A 19,502-nucleotide genomic window follows, 5' to 3' on the forward strand; every position below is an offset into this window, starting at 1 on the left:
CTCAGCACTGCTGTGGTAAGAAGAAAGACAGAAAAAGGAAAAGTTGAAAAAGAAGCAGGCACAATGTTGGAAGCACCTTAGCTAGAATAAGATGAGATCAGAAATTTAAGAAAAAAAGTTGAATGTCAAAAGGAAGAGAGATGATGATAAACAAACAGTATGGAGGTTTTACTGTGTGATTCCAGCCACAGGACAGATGAAAAAGAGAACAAAAAAAAAAAAAAGGAAAAAGGAAGAATGGAAAGAGGCTAGAAAGAGAAAAGAAAGAAAAAAATGAGAAATTTGTATCTTTGACAGTTAGTGGGGTTTAGCATCCCTTACTGGTAAAAGAATATAAAGAATGAAAAAGAAAAAATGGAATACTTTCTGTTGCGGCTTTCAGTTGCTTCCTTGCAAAAGCGTCACTTACTAATCCATGTTTGTTTTTTGGGTACAGATAAAATTCCATGACTGTAGTGAGTTAACTGAAGTTCTACCTGCTTAGGAGTTGGCACAATATAGTGCATGACACGGTGATATTTCAGGCAATATAGTGAGACTAGAAACTGTGATTAGATAGTGCTGCATGCATTAACTGAAAATGGTAACTGGGATAGTGTGATATTTTGCAAATTACATACTTCATTTATGTTTTCCTTTCAATCATGCTATGATCCAACATTTAAATCCTGAAATATCTGTCATTGCTTTTTTTCAAGTTTAGATCTAGGAAATGTCTCTCGATTTCATTTTTTTGCTCACAATTTCATGTTCGTACAAGTCTTTATCTTTGAGCAAGAAGTTACGTATGTAAACAAACAAGCACATACATGCACACAAAAAAGACAATGCGTACTCTCTGTAGAGTGAAATGCCCTTCCCAGATGTTTCTGTTGCTTACTGTGCATAATACATGACTTGCAAGAAAAAGATCTTTGTGGTATTAACAGATCTTATATGAAATTAGGCCATTGAAGGTGTGCCTAAGATAAAGGATGGTTATAATCCAGCAACATGGATGCTAGAGGTGACCTCTCCAGAAGAAGAGAACCGCCTAGGAGTGGATTTTGCTGATATTTACAGGAAATCTAATTTGTACAGGTTTTGTCATTTTCTTTACTGATGCCATTTTTATAGAAAAATGAAAATTGGTTTTGTAAGTATGCTTTTTCTATATCTCCGCAGGCAAAACAAATTGTTAGTTGAGAATCTAAGTCGACCATCACATGACTCAAAAGATCTCAGCTTTCCAACCAAATATGCTCAACCATTTCGCATGCAGTTTCTTGCGTGCCTGTGGAAACAGCACAGATCTTATTGGAGAAACGCTCACTATACTGCAGTTCGGTTTTTCTACACTGTCATCATTTCTTTGATGTTTGGTACCATCTGCTGGAGATTTGGTAGCAAAAGGTTACACCTGGGACCGACTCTCTCTCTCTCTCACACACATGCACATGCACATGCACATGCACATGCACATGCACATGCACATGCACATGCACATGCACATGCACATGCACATGCACATGCACATGCACATGCACAAACATACAAACACACACATTGGTAATCCTATCCCCCATGGTTTGTACAAGACTGTATGCACCAAGACGGGTTATGTTGCTTTTACGAATACTGCTTGCAGAAACCGATAATTCCTGGTTGGGCCTTGTATTGGCATTCTACTTTTTGTATTTTTCATTTTTTACTTTTATTTTGTTGATACATAACTGAGTCTTGTAAATGTTGTTTTCTTGGAGACATCATTCCCTACCATGCAGAATGTAGAATCTCTCTTGATCAAGATTGAGCCACCTGATCTATGTATGGTCTATCAACCTGGATCAAGGAGATTTAAGTCCTTGAATTCAGCTAATCTACCTATGAGGGTATTAAATTAAAACAATCTTTCATAAAGTGCTTCTTGTCACTCCTTACAAGCCTTCATATCCTTTCATAACTTTCATCCTTCTTTAACTATCCTTTTTAGGATCTTTTGCATATTTTTTTATTTATTTTTGGTTGACAGTACTTGACCATCTAAGAAGATTTTCAAGCTAGGAGAGCTGTTTAGCGGTTGAACCATCCTTGTGTGTGGAATTAATTTTTTCAATTTAGAGACTGGTTTATTTTGCCTCACCAATGCCATTCCATGGGTCTCTTGTAAAATCAGATGGATTGTAAACCCTGAAATGCACCCATTTGTAGTCAACACAGAACTTTATGGAAAATTTAGATGAGGCTTCCATTCTGAAGTTTAGGGATGGAGAATTGCGGCTTTCCCTTTGCAGTATTTACTCTCATCTGTGATAATATTGCACTTGAGTATATCTTCATACACGGACAACCTTCTTCTGTGTTGAATACTTACATGGTATACTAATGGCAGCCTAATTGTTACTACATGCATATTAAAAATCTACATGATTAATGTCAATATTATATTTCTTGTTTGTGTCCCTGCCTAGAAACTATTTTGAAGCTGATGCAATGGCTTATGATTTCCGTCTTCCTTTTGACCTTTACCATATAAACTTTGTTCCCATTTGGGCCTGCATGTTGTTTGGAGTGCAGAAAACCCAAATGAACATTTCACTTAGCATGCACGAACACAATGGTACATACATCCCAGCACTTCATGGACACAGTCAAACCTGTGTGTGACAGTCAACATTGTGTACTTCATATATTTCTTGTTATGATCTTGATTGTTTATTTTGTGTTAAAATCTTTTATTAATTACATTGCATTTCTATTTCCAAGTTGGACTTAATATTTAGAGCATGTTTAAATACCTCAGACCTCAGCTCTGTGGATCTGAGCTGGCATACGGTATGCTGATGTGGCACAGGCCCCATGCCAAAGTCTGAGGTATTTCAAACATCAGACTTTATACGAAGAATGTTAAATCCCTGATATAAAGGGAAAGAATGAGAGTCTCTTGTCCGATGGGGAGGGGTCGCATCTGCTGAATCCCTTGGATCTGAAATTCCAAAGGATACAGACACCTCCTTAGTGTTTTGATTTTGATTGGTTATCCAAGAATTTGGACTTGAGATGATATCATGCTTTGTTTCTTTAGATTAATAATATTGAATGTAGATAATCATATGTGTGTCTGTTGTGTTCTTGTGTCCCAGCTTTACAAAAACTCTCTTTTCATACCAAGCTTTTCCATTTCATATCCCATATCTTCCCCTTAAGTTCTCCCGTTCAGACCCCCAATTCTCTGGCGCTGAGGTGGCCAAAGCTCCACCAACATGGGGAGGAACAAATTCTGCAAACTGGGCCCTGGGAGGGCTAGGCGCAGGCAAGAACCAGTCACAAGAGGGGAAGATAAGGGTAAAGAACAGGACCTCTGACCTGGGGTACGATTCCCAAGGGGGAGACGTCAGCAAGGAGGAGGGAGAAGATCAATCTCACCTGGACCTGCGATCTATGCAGGGATGATAGGGTGTGTGGAGGGAGAATATCAATCCTTGCAAGGATGATGGGTGTGTGTGGAGGGAGAATATCAATCCTTGCAAGGATGATGGGGGTGTGTGGAGGGAGAATATCAATCCCTCAAAGGTTGGAAAATGACAAGCAAGAACGAAGAATAGAGATTTCATTCAATAAACTTCATTGATTATTAACCAAGACAATACACCTATTTATAGAGTTTATTAAAGAGTCCTAAAAACAATAAGAGACCAAAGAATTAAGAGTCCAAAGAAATGATGAGTTCACGAGAGAGATTCCCAAGTGGAGTAGGAATCCCACAAGGGGGATCGCGGGTCGTGGGAATCAGGTCTTCCTAGGCGGACTAGGGGTGGTCCGTAACAATTCACCCCTTTCAAACTCGCCTTGTCCTTAAGGCGAGAAATCTAGAAAGCGGGTCAAAATTCGGTCCTCTTCTTCCCACGTCGCTTCGTCTATTTTGCTTCTGCTCCACTGCATGAGGATTTCAGTGACCAGGTGACCATCTTGTTTGTGTCGCCGTTTGCCCAGTATGTGAATGGATTGGGCTTCGATGCTTCCCCCGAGACAGGTAGGTGCAGAGATTTATCCAGTGGCTCACCTTTGTAAGGTTTCAAATGCGAGACATGGAACATGTGGTGGATCTGAACTCCTGCAAGCAGATCCAAACAATAGGCCAAACAATGTCACTAAGGGCTTTACAAGATCACGATCACAAAAATGCATAAGCACAAACCAATGCCCACTAAGAGCTTACGAGATTACAATCACAATATATACAAGCACAAGTCCACTATGGGATAAAACAATAGCCAACAATGGGCAACAATACAAGTACTAAGTGCATATAAGACATTAAGTCACTAAATAGAAAAACACAAAATATAAAAATATTCATCGGTATTGAACATAAATGCTTAAGAGAAGCATTAAAAAAAGTGGGCACAAGTTGTGCCATTATATACAAAAAGACCCAAGGCATAGAGCCATTGGGAGCTCCCATAGGAGTCATTGGGAGCTCCCAATGACTCTATGGTCTCAATGACCATAAAGCCCCTATAATGTAATAAAGGGAAAAAAAAAATTTAAAAAAAGCAAAACTGTCCCTAGTGGACATCTATTACAAACAGATGAAAATACCTCTAAAGGGTATTACCTATTATATATATATATACAACTTAACACTCCCCCTCAAACTTACTCAATGATATACCGAAAGTTTGGAAATACAAAAAAGATTTAATAGGAAGGATTCAAGTCTTCAAGTGACTTCAAGGAAAATCTCCATCTTTATCACATAGAGAATTTTGCAAATACAAGTCTTCAAATGTCTTTACTGGTGATCATCCCCAAATGCCTTCATCGGCTATCTCCATATTTATAACATGATGCATCAAAGATATTCTTTCTCAATCCATCACATCCTTAAGAGCTTGTAGAGAGAACAAACCAAAGGTTCCAACTACACAAGGAAGATATCCTAGCCCAATAGTTATAAAAATTTAAAAAAAATATATTTTAAAAACAAGAATAAAGTTTTCAAACAAAGTTGGAATAATTTTTAGAAACGTAAGATAATCATTAAGAAAGATAAGAGTATTCCTCAAGGATCAATTTTTATGAAATGAGACCATAATCTTAAAATCAACTTATTTTTCAAGAAAAACATAACATTGATCATAAGAAAATTTGATCATTAAAGGACATATGAATCATCAAGAAGAGATAGACAATTATGCATAAATAATATCCTAAGCATTTCAAATAACATGCATATAAAATATAACAAGTCAAAAGGAGACCTTAAGAAAAGAGAAGCTAATTGAGTTCATGCAACAATGTGAACAAGATAATCAATATAAAAACATATATATATATATATATATCTATATATATATATATCCAACATGTAATTAAAGCATATTTAATGCACATAAGATGACAATAAAAATAACTATTTTTAATAACATGCACATAAAATGCATGATTTTAAGGTAAAAAATCAAATAGCCTTTAATTACGAACAAAAGTATCCACCAATATCAATTGTACAACACACGTGTTTTCGTGATGAACACACTCTCAACACCCACAAATGGGCACATACAATAAGACTCACAATATAAAGAATAAGATTTTATTAAACATCACAAGTATGCAAAAAATGCTTGAAATTTTTATCTATAAACATCTTCCATACAAGGAACAATGAGTAGTAAAAGTTTAAAAATTTCAAGAAGAGATTTTAAAAAAATACTACCTAACAAAGAGAATGATATTTGCAAATCAACACTAATTTGCAAAAAATATGAAGAGATTTAAATTCTCACAAATATCAATAAGTGATTTTTTGCAAACTTCAACAATAGTTTGACCACCATAAGCAATTGATTCACTAGGCCTCCAAACCTAATAAATCAAGTGTATCAGCGACTAGATCAAGAACATAATCACCATGCCAATAAAGGGCCAAAGACACACATGGAGGTGTGTATAAACATCTTTTGTCTGCATATAATGACATTCAAAATATGTGTGTAAGTGACTAGAACATGAGCATAATCACAATGCCAACGATGTGCTAAAATCACACACGAAGGTGTTAATAAATATCTCTTGTCTATATATAATAATACTAAAAAATCAAGTGTATCAACGACTATATCAAGAGTATAATCATAATGCCAACAATGAGCTAAAAGCACACGGTGTGAACAAACATCTCTTGTGTACGTATAATGACACTAAAAAATAAAGTATATCAACGACTAGATCCAGAGTATAATCACAATGCCAACAATGAGCTAAAAACACACGTGAACAAACATCTCTTGTCTACATGTAATGACACTAAAAAATCAAGTGTATCAACAACTGGATCAAAAGTATAATCATAATGCCAACAATAGGCTAAAAACACACACGATGGTGTGAACAAATATATCGTCTACGTATAACGATTCTAAAAAATCAAGTGTATCAATGACTAGATCAAGAGTATAATCATAATGTCAATAATGAGCCAAAAACACACACGAAGGTGTGAACAAACATCTCTTGTCTACATATAATGACACTTAGATAAAAGGCATAATAGGAGAAAAACACCCGACGTAAGAAAGCTTGTAATGTAAACAAACTAATGCCATCAATTTGTACAATCTTTTGAAACACCAAGATACATAATAATCACATCCAATTTAATAATGGCCAAATAAACAAATGAGTGATACAATACGTTCATAAAACCAAAGTTCAAACAACCGTCAGTTAGAGCCAAACTATAAGTTGACGATTTAAACTGACATAACCAAGGTGCACACAACTCATCCCTAACAAGGTCAAGAGAAATAATGCATCATATAAAATTCTGTGATGGACACTAAATTCCATAAGACAACAATAAATACTCACGAAAATCATTTTCCAAATAAATGAGTTCAAATATAAGAATTGATTTGAAAAAAACAAAGTTTCAAATCAAATCCAATAACGGTGGATGAAAATTTAGACTGAATATAGTGCAATCATATGCACAACAAAATGCCAATTCATGCAATCATAAGCATCGTTAATACAAGCAAGCTATATAGAGAGATAGCCCAATCTAGATTACAAGCCTACTATGAGACAATCAATGCCATTTCACATTAAGGAGGACCAAAACAAATATAGAGATTCTCAAAGAATCGTATAGAAAACCAAGTGCATACACAAGTACAACTAATCATGGATACTTACAAAGAGATTAAAAGAACTCATGTATATACAATAATCTAAATAACTTAAAGCTACGTATCTTATACAAAAGACATGCATAAGAACAAATTTAAGCATATATGCAAGTGATACATTTAAGGCACTAAGGACACAATATACAAATTTATATTTTATAAATAACAAGTATGCAAGGAATCAAGAGTCTTTAATCAAGAACACACATGTCCACTAAAGATCTAAGTGGACAAGCACGTATATCAATAATGAAAGTACTAAAGTGAACCATGAGGGAAACACTTATAACACCTACTAAGGAAAAACACAAGGAAGTTTCTCATGATTCTCAACTTAATATTTTATTAAAAGCTAAGTGTGCAACATAAACATAATATTTAAATCCTATGCAAAACATGTAAGATAATGTTCATTAAAGAGCCATGAGACTAAGAAAATAACATCCACAAAAAGGACCAACAAGAAAAACACCCAATATCATAACTATTGTTTCACAAAAAGACCATAAAAGACATTTATTAAAGTGAATGACTTCCCATAAGAAATTATGCTTAATACCTTATGCACAAATAAACAATCTTATTCATCATGTAAATTTATTATAAGTGTATAAGGATAAAAAATCAATATAAAAATTATTATTTTTCTTTTTATAAGCTGGATCATAGTTTGTAACACTTCATGTGCTACTTTTAATACATTAAGTGTAAAGAGAAAGATTAAACACAAGTTTAAGCAAAATTTCATAAGATCATGAAATACACACTGTTAAAATACATGTTATATATATATATTCAATCATACCGATAAGGGTATTTCTGTAATTCTGCCCAATAAGGGCATTGTACAACAACAACATCAACAACTACGCCTTCATCCCAAAACAATTGGGGTCGGCGATATGAACCAAAAAAGAAAATCATTATGGGTCTTCCACATGAATCCTTCTCCTCCATTCATTTCTATCCATTGTCATGTCCTCGGTGAGGTTCAAAGCATTCATATCCTTTCTTATCACCTCCATCCATGTATTCCTAGGCCTACCTCGACCTCTTTTAACTAATATATTTTCCCATTTCTCCATCCTTCTAACTGGAGCATCATTAGGCCTTCATCGAATATGTCCAAACCACCGTAAACAATTCTCTCTCATCTTATTTTCAATGAGTGCAACGCCTACCTTCTTACGTATCTCCTCGTTCTGAATCTTATCTTTTATTGTATTTCCACACATCCATCTCAGCATATGCATCTCAACTACACTCATTTTTTGAATATGATGTCTCTTGGTAGCCCAACATTCCGTACCATATAGTAAAGCGGGCCTAATTATCGTCCTATAAAACTTTTCCTTCAACCGCAATGGCATTCTACGATCGCACAACACTCCAGTTGCACTTTTCCATTTCATCCACCCAACCTTTATCCTATGATTTACATCTCCATCAATTTCTCCATACTTTTGAATGATAGATCCCAAATATTTGAAACAGTCATCCACCGGTATTTCTTGCTCACCAAGCTTCACTACACTCCCATCACTACTTCGTTGCTTACTAAACCGACATTCCATATATTCTGTCTTATTCTTACTCAACTTAAAACCTCTTGCTTCCAATGTCTATCTCCATAATTCTAACTTAGCTGTAACCCCAACTCTAGACTCATCAATCAAAACAATATCATCAGTAAACAACATACACCACGACACATTTTCTTGAATTAATCTCGTAAGCTCATCCATCACTATAGCAAATAGGAAAGTGCTTAATGCAAATCCTTGATGTAACCCAACCGTTATAGGAAAATTGGTTGTCACTCCTCCACAAGTGCGGACATTGGTTACTACTCCTTCGTACATATCTTTAATTATACTAATGTACTTGAGAGAAACACCTTTCTTCATCATTGTTCACCAGAGAACATCCCTAAGTACTCTATCGTATGCCTTCTCCAAATCAATAAAAACCATATGCAAATCTTTGTTCCACTCTCTATATCTCTCAATAAGTTGTCTAAGAAGATCATAACTTCCATAGTTGATCTTCTAGGCATAAAACCAAATTGATTCTCTCATATCATGACAACTTTCCTCAACCTATACTCAATCACCCTCTCCCAAAGTTTCATAGTATGACTCATGAGTTTTATACCACGATAGTTTGTGCAATCTTATATATCACCCTTATTCTTATATAGAGGCACCAAAGTACTCTTCCTCCACTCATTAGACATCTTATTTGTCCGCCAAATCTTGTTAAAAAGATTTGTCAACCATTGTAAACCTTTCTCACTCAAGCATTTCCAAGCCTCGATAGATATACCATCTAGGCCAACTGCCATTCTTGATTTCATTTTCTTCAAAGCCTCTACAATTTCTTTCTTTTGAATTTTGGGCATGAAGTCACGATTCATCTCATGAAAAGGAATGGAGAAGTCTCCAAGATCCTGAGCATGACTTCTATTAAATAGCTTATCAAAATAATCTTTCCATCTCTCCTTAATCTCCTCATCTTTGACTAAAACCCTTTGCATTTCATCTTTGATACATCTAACCATACCCAGATCCCTCGATTTCCTATCTCTCATATTTGCAAGCCTATAAATATCCTTCTCGCTCTCTTTGGTATCCAACTTGTTATAAACCTCCTTATATTACCTTATTCCTCACGTTTCGAACTACTTTTTTAGCTTCCTTCTTTTTTATCATATACTTCTCCAAATTCTCATTATCACGACTCTTACTTAGATTTCTATAACACTCTCTTTTAACCTTAATAGCTAATTTGACATCCTCGTTCCACCATGATGTATCCTTACTTAGCGGTGCACCGCCTTTAGACTCACCCAATACCTTCTTAGTTACTTTTCTCATGCCACCCGCTATCTTATTCCACATAGATTCTGAATCCTCCTCGAGACACTAATCAACTTCCTTAAGCACCTGCTCTACAAACATTCCTTGTTTAGCTCCTTTCAGTGCCCACCACTTAATTCTAGGATCTATCCTATGTCTATCCCTTTTGCGACATTTTCTAATTCTAAGATCTAAAATTAAGACTCTATGTTGTGTAGCTACACTTTCTCCCGGTATAACCTTACAATCGATGCAACAACCCCTATCTCTCTTTCTAAGTAGGAAAAAATATATCTGACTCGTATTAACCCCACTTTTAAATGTTACTAGGTGAGACTCCCTCTTCCTAAACCAAGTGTTTGCTAAGATCATATTATAGGACAAACCAAAATCTAAAATCCTTTCTCCACTTCCGTTTCTTTCTCCTATACCATAGCCTCCATGGATACTCTCAAATCCATCTCTACTAATGCCTACATGCCCATTAAGGTCACCGTCGATAAAAAGCCTTTCTCCATAAGATATCCCTTGTACTACTCCATCTAAATCTTCCCAAAATTGACGCTTAATGGAATCATCTAAACCTACTTGAGGTGCATAAACACTAATAATATTAATAATATCCGCACCTAATACTAATTTAATAAGTAAAATCCTATCACCCTTCCTACGGACCTCAACTACATTATCTATAAACTCACGACTAATAACAATCCCTACTATATTCCTATTCCTATTCCTATTCCTATTTATTTCTGTATACCAAATCTTATATCCCCAAGGTTCTATCACTTTTGCTTTCTCACCTACCCATTTGGTCTCTTGTAGGCATAAAATATCCATCTTTCTCCTACACGTAACATCTACTAACTCTACCAACTTACCGGTTGAAGACCCTATGTTCCAAGTGGCTAACCTAATTGTAGTCTTTTTTTAGTTTTTTTTTTCCCTTTTTCTTTCTCTTATTTTTTTGTTTTCCCAACTAGGAGTCGTTGGGAGCCCAATGACACCTTGTTGGGCCTCCCAATGTGGTCTCTCTCTCTTACTTTTCTCCCTCTCTCTCACTCCTTGCCTATAAATAAGTGGGGTCTCCCCCTTTGTAAAGTATTGGCTTCTTGAAGCCCTTTCTTGCATTTATAAGAATTTATGTTTGCAAGCCATTATTGGCTTTTGTGTATGTCCTTTTTGGATTTGTTCTTTGCTTTCTATATGTGAATGTCCATTGTAGGACATTGTTTTTATTTCCGCATATTTCATTACATGGTATCAGAGCCAAGTGTATGCTCTTGATTCTTGATATTGCTAGTTGACTAGTTATATTTTTCATTTTGTATTTCTCTTTCTTGGTTTGTCTCCTTGAATTTAAAATGGAAGGAGAACAAAAGATTGATCTCTCCTTCAAACTTAATGGTTCCAACTACATGATGTGGGCCGCCGCTATGGAGAACAACCTCAGGGGTAAAAAGCTTTGAGGATATGTCATGGGCACTATTTCGGAACTGCAACTCTAACTCACCAAGTTGGATGATGATCAAGAAAAAGCTCTTGAAGGAAATACCCACATGAAGGCCATTAAAGATCATCAATCTAAAGTGGAAGATTGGGAAAGCAAGCATGCAAAAATTCTTGCTTGGTTTATGAACAATGTGGAGCTTAAAATTTGCGCCAACATTGCTAAATTTCGGATGACAAATGAAGTATGGTTCTTTATGAAGGGTATGTATACTCAAAAAGACCTTGCTCGCCAATTCTTTCTCCAAGAAAAAATCCGAACTATTAAGCAAGGGGAAATGGGTGTAAGAGATTACTTTAGCACCCTTGGACCCTTATGGGATGGGCTATCTCTACTAGAACCAAAGTGAGTTTCTAGTGAAGATGTGAAACTAAGAAGATAACAAATGGAAAAAGAACACTTTTTTCAATTTCTACGTGGGCTTAGGCCCGAATATGAACAAGTTAGATCTTCCCTACTTCATAGATCTAAGCCTCTTCCTTTGGAAGATGCCATAGCTGAAATATGCCAAGAAGAAACTCGTCTTGGCATGATTAAGGGAGGAGATGAAGTTTTGGCCGTGTCTAAACCCGACAATCATGTGAAAGCCTATAAGCCTCTATACTTTGGGAGGCAAAATAACTATAATGACAACTATAAAAAAGCCATTTGCCATCATTGCCAAGAACATGATCATATAAGACCTAATTACCTTAAGCTAAATGAAGCACCAAAAAGTAAGGTTGCCTCCATTGGAGAAATTACTCAAAAGGAGGATACTATCAAAGGGAATGAGTACTTCTTTCTTGCTCAACTATCGGAAGCACTTCAAATTCTACTCAAATCGCCATCAACTTCGGGTGCTGCCATAGCTTCTTCTTCTCCTCCAGGTATGTCTTCTTGGATTCTTGATTCTGGAGCTTCCTTTCATATGACCCCTCTTGAAAATGGGCTTTCTGATTTATGTAATAACTCTAAAAACTCTTATGTTTCAACCGCCGGTGGTACATCTTTACAAGTAAAAAGTTTTGGAACTTTAAATTTTTCCAAAGATTTCTTTGTGCCAAACGTAAGAGTGGTACCTCAACTTAATTTAAATCTCCTTTCTGTTTCTCAAATATGTGATCATGGATGTGAAATCTCTTTCTCAACTAAGGATTGCTCTATACAGTCCGGTCCGAGAAGCAGATTGGGCAAGGCCATAGGAGGGGAGATCTCTATTACATGAGCAACTTGAAACTTCTCATTAACTCTTTTTGTAATCGTGTCTAAGATAAAAATATTGAAACTTGGCACCAAAGACTTAGACATCCAAGTTTCTAAAAAATGCACTCCTTTTCTTTTGGAAAGAAATTTTGTAATGAGAAACATTTTGTTTGCAAGAATTGTATTTTTGGAAAAATGAAATCCAATCTTTTTCGAAATAGAACTTTTGTATCCATAAGACCTTTTGAGTTAGTCCATTCGGACGTTTGGGGCCCTTTTCCGGTCATATCGAAAGGAGGATACTCCTATTATGTTACTTTCATTGATGACTACACTAGTTATGTGTGGATCTATTTTCTCAATTTAAAATCCGAAGTCTTTGACTTCTTCAAGAAATTTCATATGATAGTAAAAACTCAATTTTCAAGTAATATCTCCACTCTTAGATCCGATTCGGGTGGAGAGTATCTATCAAATGAATTTCAAAATTATTTGGAAACAAATGGAATTTATCAAAGATCATGTATTCATATACATGTATTTATGTAATCATTCCACATACATGCTTTCATTCATGAAACATCTTCATTAGAATATATGAACGTTCATACATTTACGTACATGCAAAACACACATCAATTTCATGTATGCACATGCACTTAAACAAACTTTGTAACAACATACTGCTTAACATGTCACATCGAGTCAAAGCATGTGAGAAATTACATTCTTAACATGTATTAAAATCAAATACATACACTTAGCAACAAGATGTGGAAATTTACATGCATAACACATTTGAATTCTAGATTTGAACCAGCCCAAGAGTGTAAAAATTTATTTATTTCTTTTTCCGCAATAAGACACTCGAACCTAGCCGACCCCATTGGCTGTGGTTCAAAACCCAACTGAGCTGATCCCAATCAGCTGGGTGCAACAAGCCACCCACCTGTCACCAAACAAAAATCCTGTTTTAAAATTTTTGTTTCAGATATATATATATATATATATATTCTTTTATATAAACTCAACACCCAGCTGACCCAGTCGGTTGGGGTCCAGATCAGTGGTCTGGTCAGATCCAGCTGGGGCTTGGCAGTTAGCCCCAATGAGAGTTATTTTAAAAAAATAACTTCTTTTTTTTTGTAACAGTCCCTGCCCAGCTGAGCATGGGCCCAGCAGGCTCGGCAGGCCTGTCAGCCTGCTGGCCAGCTTGGCCAACCGAGCCGAGCTCGCCTAGTCTGCTGTCCAGACTGCTGGTTTATGATATATATATATATATATATATATATATATATATATATATATATAAACCACCTGCTGCCCAGCCGAGCACTACTCGGCTGGGCCCGGCCACTCAGTCAGGCCTGACGAGGCCGAGTCAAGCTTGGACAGGTCTGGCCTGGCCCGACCAACCGAACTGGGTTCGGTTGGTCTGCCGACCAGACCCTAACCGCGCCACCAATAGGGCCTGGCAAGTCAGGCCATCAGAAAATATAAAGGCATTTTTTTAACTTTCATTGCTCACAGGTGCATGAATATGCATACTTTCATTCATTTATGTATGCATGTACAAAAGTATAACATGAACATTTAGCTTACATGCATATGCCAAGAACACATGCATATTCAGATTTGCGAAAATTCATAAGATAATTACCTACCATTATGCAGACTTTGAATGAAAAACACGTGTATAACGTTATCTATCACATGCTTACATGCCTCAAACGATCCGTAACACGGATCATCGATGGAAATCGATAACGTCATAACGTAAACACATAACAAGCTATTTTAGCATGAAATAAATTCTGTTTTACCATAAAACTAAACATACACAGAAATTTCTTCTTGAAAAAGTGAATAAAATAAAAAACGAATACATGGAAGAGGATCCATTAACCCTCTTCCATATATTTTAGAGTAAACATGTAGATCTACTCTTTTTCCATGGATTTTCATCAAAACCATGTATGAAAAACCCATTTACATTCAATTTCTCACTTGATTCAAGAGAGAAAACCCGTATCTTTACGTGAATAAAAAAGAAACAAGAAAAATAATGGTGGAAAAGCTGGATGGCTGGAGAAGAAGGCTCCTCCTTCGTCTTCCTCCTTTCTCTCATTTCCTCTCCTCTCTTTTTTTTTCTTTCTCCCTTTCTTTCTTTCCTTTTTTTCCCCTTAAATAGGCTAAGAGAGGGGGTGACTCCCCCCTTCTTCGACCCTTTCTAAATGGGCTAGAGAAGGAGAGTTTCCTATTTTGAGGACTCTCTCTCTCTTCTCTTTCTAAAATTTTCAAAACTCCTTTTTAGGTTGACTTTTCAAAGTTTCCAATTTTTTAAGTCTTTTCTAAAACTTACTTTAGCCTTCTTAGGCATGAACAAGGACTCTTTTAAGAAGTTCTAATCAACCTTGCAAATAAAATTCGGAATAAATAAAAATTAATTATTATTAATATTATTAGTGTTTATGCACCTCAAGTAGGTTTAGATTATTCCATTAAGCGTCAATTTTGGGAAGATTTAGATGGAGTAGTACAAGGGATATCTTATGGAGAAAGGCTTTTCATCGGCGGTGACCTTAATGGGCATGTAGGCATTAGTAGAGATGGATTTGAGAGTATCCATGGAGGCTATGGTATAGGAGAAAGAAACGAAAGTGGAGAAAGGATTTTAGATTTTGGTTTGTCCTATAATATGATCTTAGCAAACACTTGGTTTAGGAAGAGGGAGTCTCACCTAGTAACATTTAAAAGTGGGGTTAATACGAGTCAGATATATTTTTTCCTACTTAGAAAGAGAGATAGGGGTTGCATCGATTGTAAGGTTATACCGGGAGAAAGTGTAGCTACACAACATAGAGTCTTAATTTTAGATCTTAGAATTAGACAATACCACAAAAGGGATAGACATGATAGATCCTAGAATTAAGTGGTGGGCACTGAAAGAAGCTAAACAAGGAATGTTTGTAGAGCGGGTAGTTAAGGAAGTTGATTGGTGTCTCGAGGAGGATTCAGAATCTATGTGGAATAAGATAGCGGGTGGCATAAGAAAGGTGGCTAAGGAGGTATTGGATGAGTCTAAAGGAGGTGCACCGCTAGGTAAGGATACATCGTGGTGGAACGAGGATGTCAAATTAGCTATTAAGGTTAAAAGAGAGTGTTATAGAAATCTAAGTAAAAATCGTGATAATGAGAATTTGGAGAAGTATATGATAGCAAAGAAGGAAGCTAAAAAAGTAGTTTGAAACGCGAGGGATAAGGTATATAAGGAGGTTTATGACAAGTTGGATACCAAAGAGGGTGAGAAGGATATTTATAGGCTTGCAAAGATGAGAGATAGGAAATCGAGGGATCTGGGTATGGTTAGATGTATCAAAGATGAAACACAAAGGGTTTTAGTCAAAGATGAGGAGATTAAGGAGAGACGGAAAGATTATTTTGATAAGCTTTTTAATGAAAGTCATGCTCAGGATCTTGGAGACTTTTCAATTCCTTTTCATGAGATGAATCGTGACTTCATGCGCAAGATTCAAAAGAAAGAAATTGCAGAGGCTTTGAAGAAAATGAAATCAAGAAGGGCAGTTGGCCCAGATGGTATACCTATCGAGACTTGGAAATGCTTGGGAGAGAAAGGTTTAGAATGATTGACAAATCTTTTTAACAAGATTTGGCGGACAAATAAGATGCCTAATGAGTGGAGGAAGAGTACTTTGGTGCCTCTATATAAGAATAAGGGTGATATATAAGATTGCACAAACTATCGTGGTATAAAACTCATGAGTCATACTATGAAACTTTGGGAGAGGGTGATTGAGTCTAGGTTGAGGAAGATTGTCATGATATCGGAGAATCGATTTGGTTTTATACCTGGAATATCAACTATGGAAGCTATACATCTTCTTAGACAACTTATTGAGAGAAATAGAGAGAGGAACAAAGATTTGCATATGGTTTTTATTGATTTGGAGAAGGCTTACGATAGAGTACCTAGGGACGTTCTCTGGTGGACAATGATGAAGAAAGGTGTTTCTCTCATGTACATTAGTATAATTAAAGATATGTATGAAGGAGTAGTAACCAATGTCCGCACTTGTGGAGGGGTGACAACCAATTTTCCTATAACGGTTGGGTTACATCAAGGATCTGCTTTAAGCCCTTTCCTATTTGCTATAGTGATGAATGAGCTTACGAGATCAATTCAAGAAAATGTGCCGTGGTGTATGTTGTTTGCTGATGATATTATTTTGATTGATGAGTCTAGAGCTGGGGTTAATGCTAAGTTAGAGTTATGGAGACAGACATTAGAAGCAAGAGGTTTTAAGTTGAGTAAGAGTAAGACAAAATACATGGAATGTCGATTTAGTAAGCAACAAAGTAGTGATGGGAGTGTAGTGAAGCTTGGTGAGCACGAAATGCCGGTGGATGATTCTTTCAAATATTTGGGATTTATCATTCAAAAGTATGGAGAAATTGATGGAGATGTAAATCATAGGATAAAGGTTGGGTGGATGAAATGGTAGAGTGCAACTGGAGTGTTGTGCGATCGTAGAATGCCATTGCGGTTGAAGGGAAAGTTTTATAGGACGACTATTAGGCCCGCTTTACTATATAGTACGGAATGTTGGGCTGCCAAGAGACATCATATTCAAAAAATGAGTGTAGCTGAGATGCATATGCTGAGATGGATGTGTGGAAATACAATAAAAGATAAGATTCGGAACGAGGAGATACGTAAGAAGGTAGGCGTTGCACTCATTGAAAATAAGATGAGAGAGAATCGTTTACGGTGGTTTGGACATATTCGACGAAGGCCTAATGATGCTCCAGTTAGAAAAGGATGGAGAAATGGAAAAATATATTAGTTAAAAAAGGTCGGGGTAGGCCTAGGAATACATGGATGGAGGTGATAAGAAAGGATATGAATGCTTTGAACCTCACCGAGGACATGACATTGGATAGAAATGAATGGAGGAGAAGGATTCATGTGGAAGACCCATAATGATTTTCTTTGTTGGTTCATATCGCCGACCCCAATTGTTTTGGGATGAAGGCGTAGTTGTTGTTGTTGTTGTATTAATTATTAATTATTAAATAATTAATAATTATTCAGAAACTTGCAAAAATAGCCAAATTAACTTTGGAGGCTTCTTAACCTTAATTAACTCTAATTTAAAGCTTTTTAATGAATTTAAAGCTAGAAAATCGTTGGGCATGGATTTGGATCTGGATCTGAATCCAATATCCAAATCCATCTCCAAAATCCAAATGGGTTTTGGATTGGACCAAATCCAGATTAATATGGGTCTTGAATAGAGTCCAAATCCATATTAATTTGGATTAAATCCATTAGATCCAGTCCGATCCAAATCCGGATCCGAATCGACAAATTGCTTTTTTGAAAAATGCGATTTTCGAGCCAACCAAAACTCAAATTATAAAAAGTAACATATCGTTGCGATCAACATTCCGAGACGCATCCAACGATATATCACATGATTATAAATTTTGAATTTTGCTCGAAAATAACCCAAATCTCGCTTGAATTTAAAGGTCGAAAATAAATCTCTTTCTTACATTTTAAATGGCTCATCTAGGCCTAGTTGATGGGACCTGGGCCAAGCCTAAACTCAAAAGCATCGGTCTAATATCGAGCTTCAAACAATTTTTCTTCTATACTTAGCCAAATTTTCAACAAAATCATAAAATGACTAAGTGCGAAAATACACGATATTGCATGTTGAGCCTTGGAGAAGGTCTGTAATGCCTCAATATAAAGTATCCCTTGAAGGCCTCTTGGAGTTTGAAGGACAGACATACCTCTCATTCTAACTTTTATTCCCACTACATCCTTAAATAGATCATCGGATCCATAATCCTAATGAGGGAGAATATCCAGATCCAAATAAAAACAAAGGTTGCAAACCAAATAAACAACCACTATCACACTGATTTGGTAGTGGGCAGCTGGAAAATGGTTAGGAGGGTGTCTTCGTTGTTGCTTGTTGGATATCACCAACAATATGGTAGACATGCAGTGGGAAAATGTGGGAAAAACCAAGCCTAAGTCTTGTCCATAAAGTTATTGGGCTGTCGCTACTCACCAAAGTACGCCGCCACTATCATGCATTGCTCTTTTTGTGTTTTTTCTAATTCCACTCAATACCACTGTCAAGTCCTTTTCCTCTGCAAACAATAACCTAGTGCATCCACCAGAACCATCACCTACCATTACCATTATCATCTCTCAGTACCCACCTGTACCACAACATTAATTTCATTGGAAAGGCTGGCGTCTGGCATTGGCAGCGACCCTGCCGCCCCATAGTCATACAACACAAGGTATTGGGCAGAATTTGGATGAGAGAAAGAGAGCGGTTATGTGCCTTAGATCTAACACAAAAGCCTACCTAATCAAAAATCTGATCACTCAGGTCAACTACTGTGTCATCCAATAGGTCCTGATGCATTGGAGGATCAAGTGTTTTTGAACTTGCAGGTTCCATTAAGACCATGGTCTTATAATTACGGAAAGAAATAAATCATTCATAATATTGAGATGATTGTGAAGTGTAATGAAATACAAAAGAACAATAGAATACCTCTTATGAGCTTTACAAAACACACAAAGGTGTGTATAAACAAAGACCACTTATGGGTCAAATACAAGCATACAAGCACAAAATCACAAATGGGCAAGAGACAATTAAAAATATAGATCTTATTTTAGAGCACTTGCTTAAGTCAAGCCCTTCCAGATCTAAGGGGAAA

At 36.3% G+C, this 19,502-nt stretch overlaps 1 protein-coding gene across 2 annotated transcripts in view; it reads left to right on the forward strand.

Annotated features, from left to right (window-relative positions):
• LOC149829411 (ABC transporter G family member 32-like) overlaps nucleotides 1–19,502 on the forward strand; it is a 70,708-nt gene that overhangs the window by 32,392 nt on the left and 18,814 nt on the right. For both annotated transcript variants that reach the window (XM_090015921.1, XM_090015922.1), the window contains exons 20-21: nucleotides 947–1,080; nucleotides 1,165–1,392. In XM_090015921.1, the coding sequence (XP_089872047.1) occupies nucleotides 947–1,080; nucleotides 1,165–1,392 (362 nt within the window). The remainder of the gene's footprint in view (nucleotides 1–946; nucleotides 1,081–1,164; nucleotides 1,393–19,502) is intronic.

The sequence above is a fragment of the Nuphar pumila genome, chromosome 8 (assembly GCF_984573655.1).
Source record: "Nuphar pumila chromosome 8, dmNupPumi1.hap1.1, whole genome shotgun sequence".
In the NCBI taxonomy this organism is placed as follows: domain Eukaryota; kingdom Viridiplantae; phylum Streptophyta; class Magnoliopsida; order Nymphaeales; family Nymphaeaceae; genus Nuphar; species Nuphar pumila.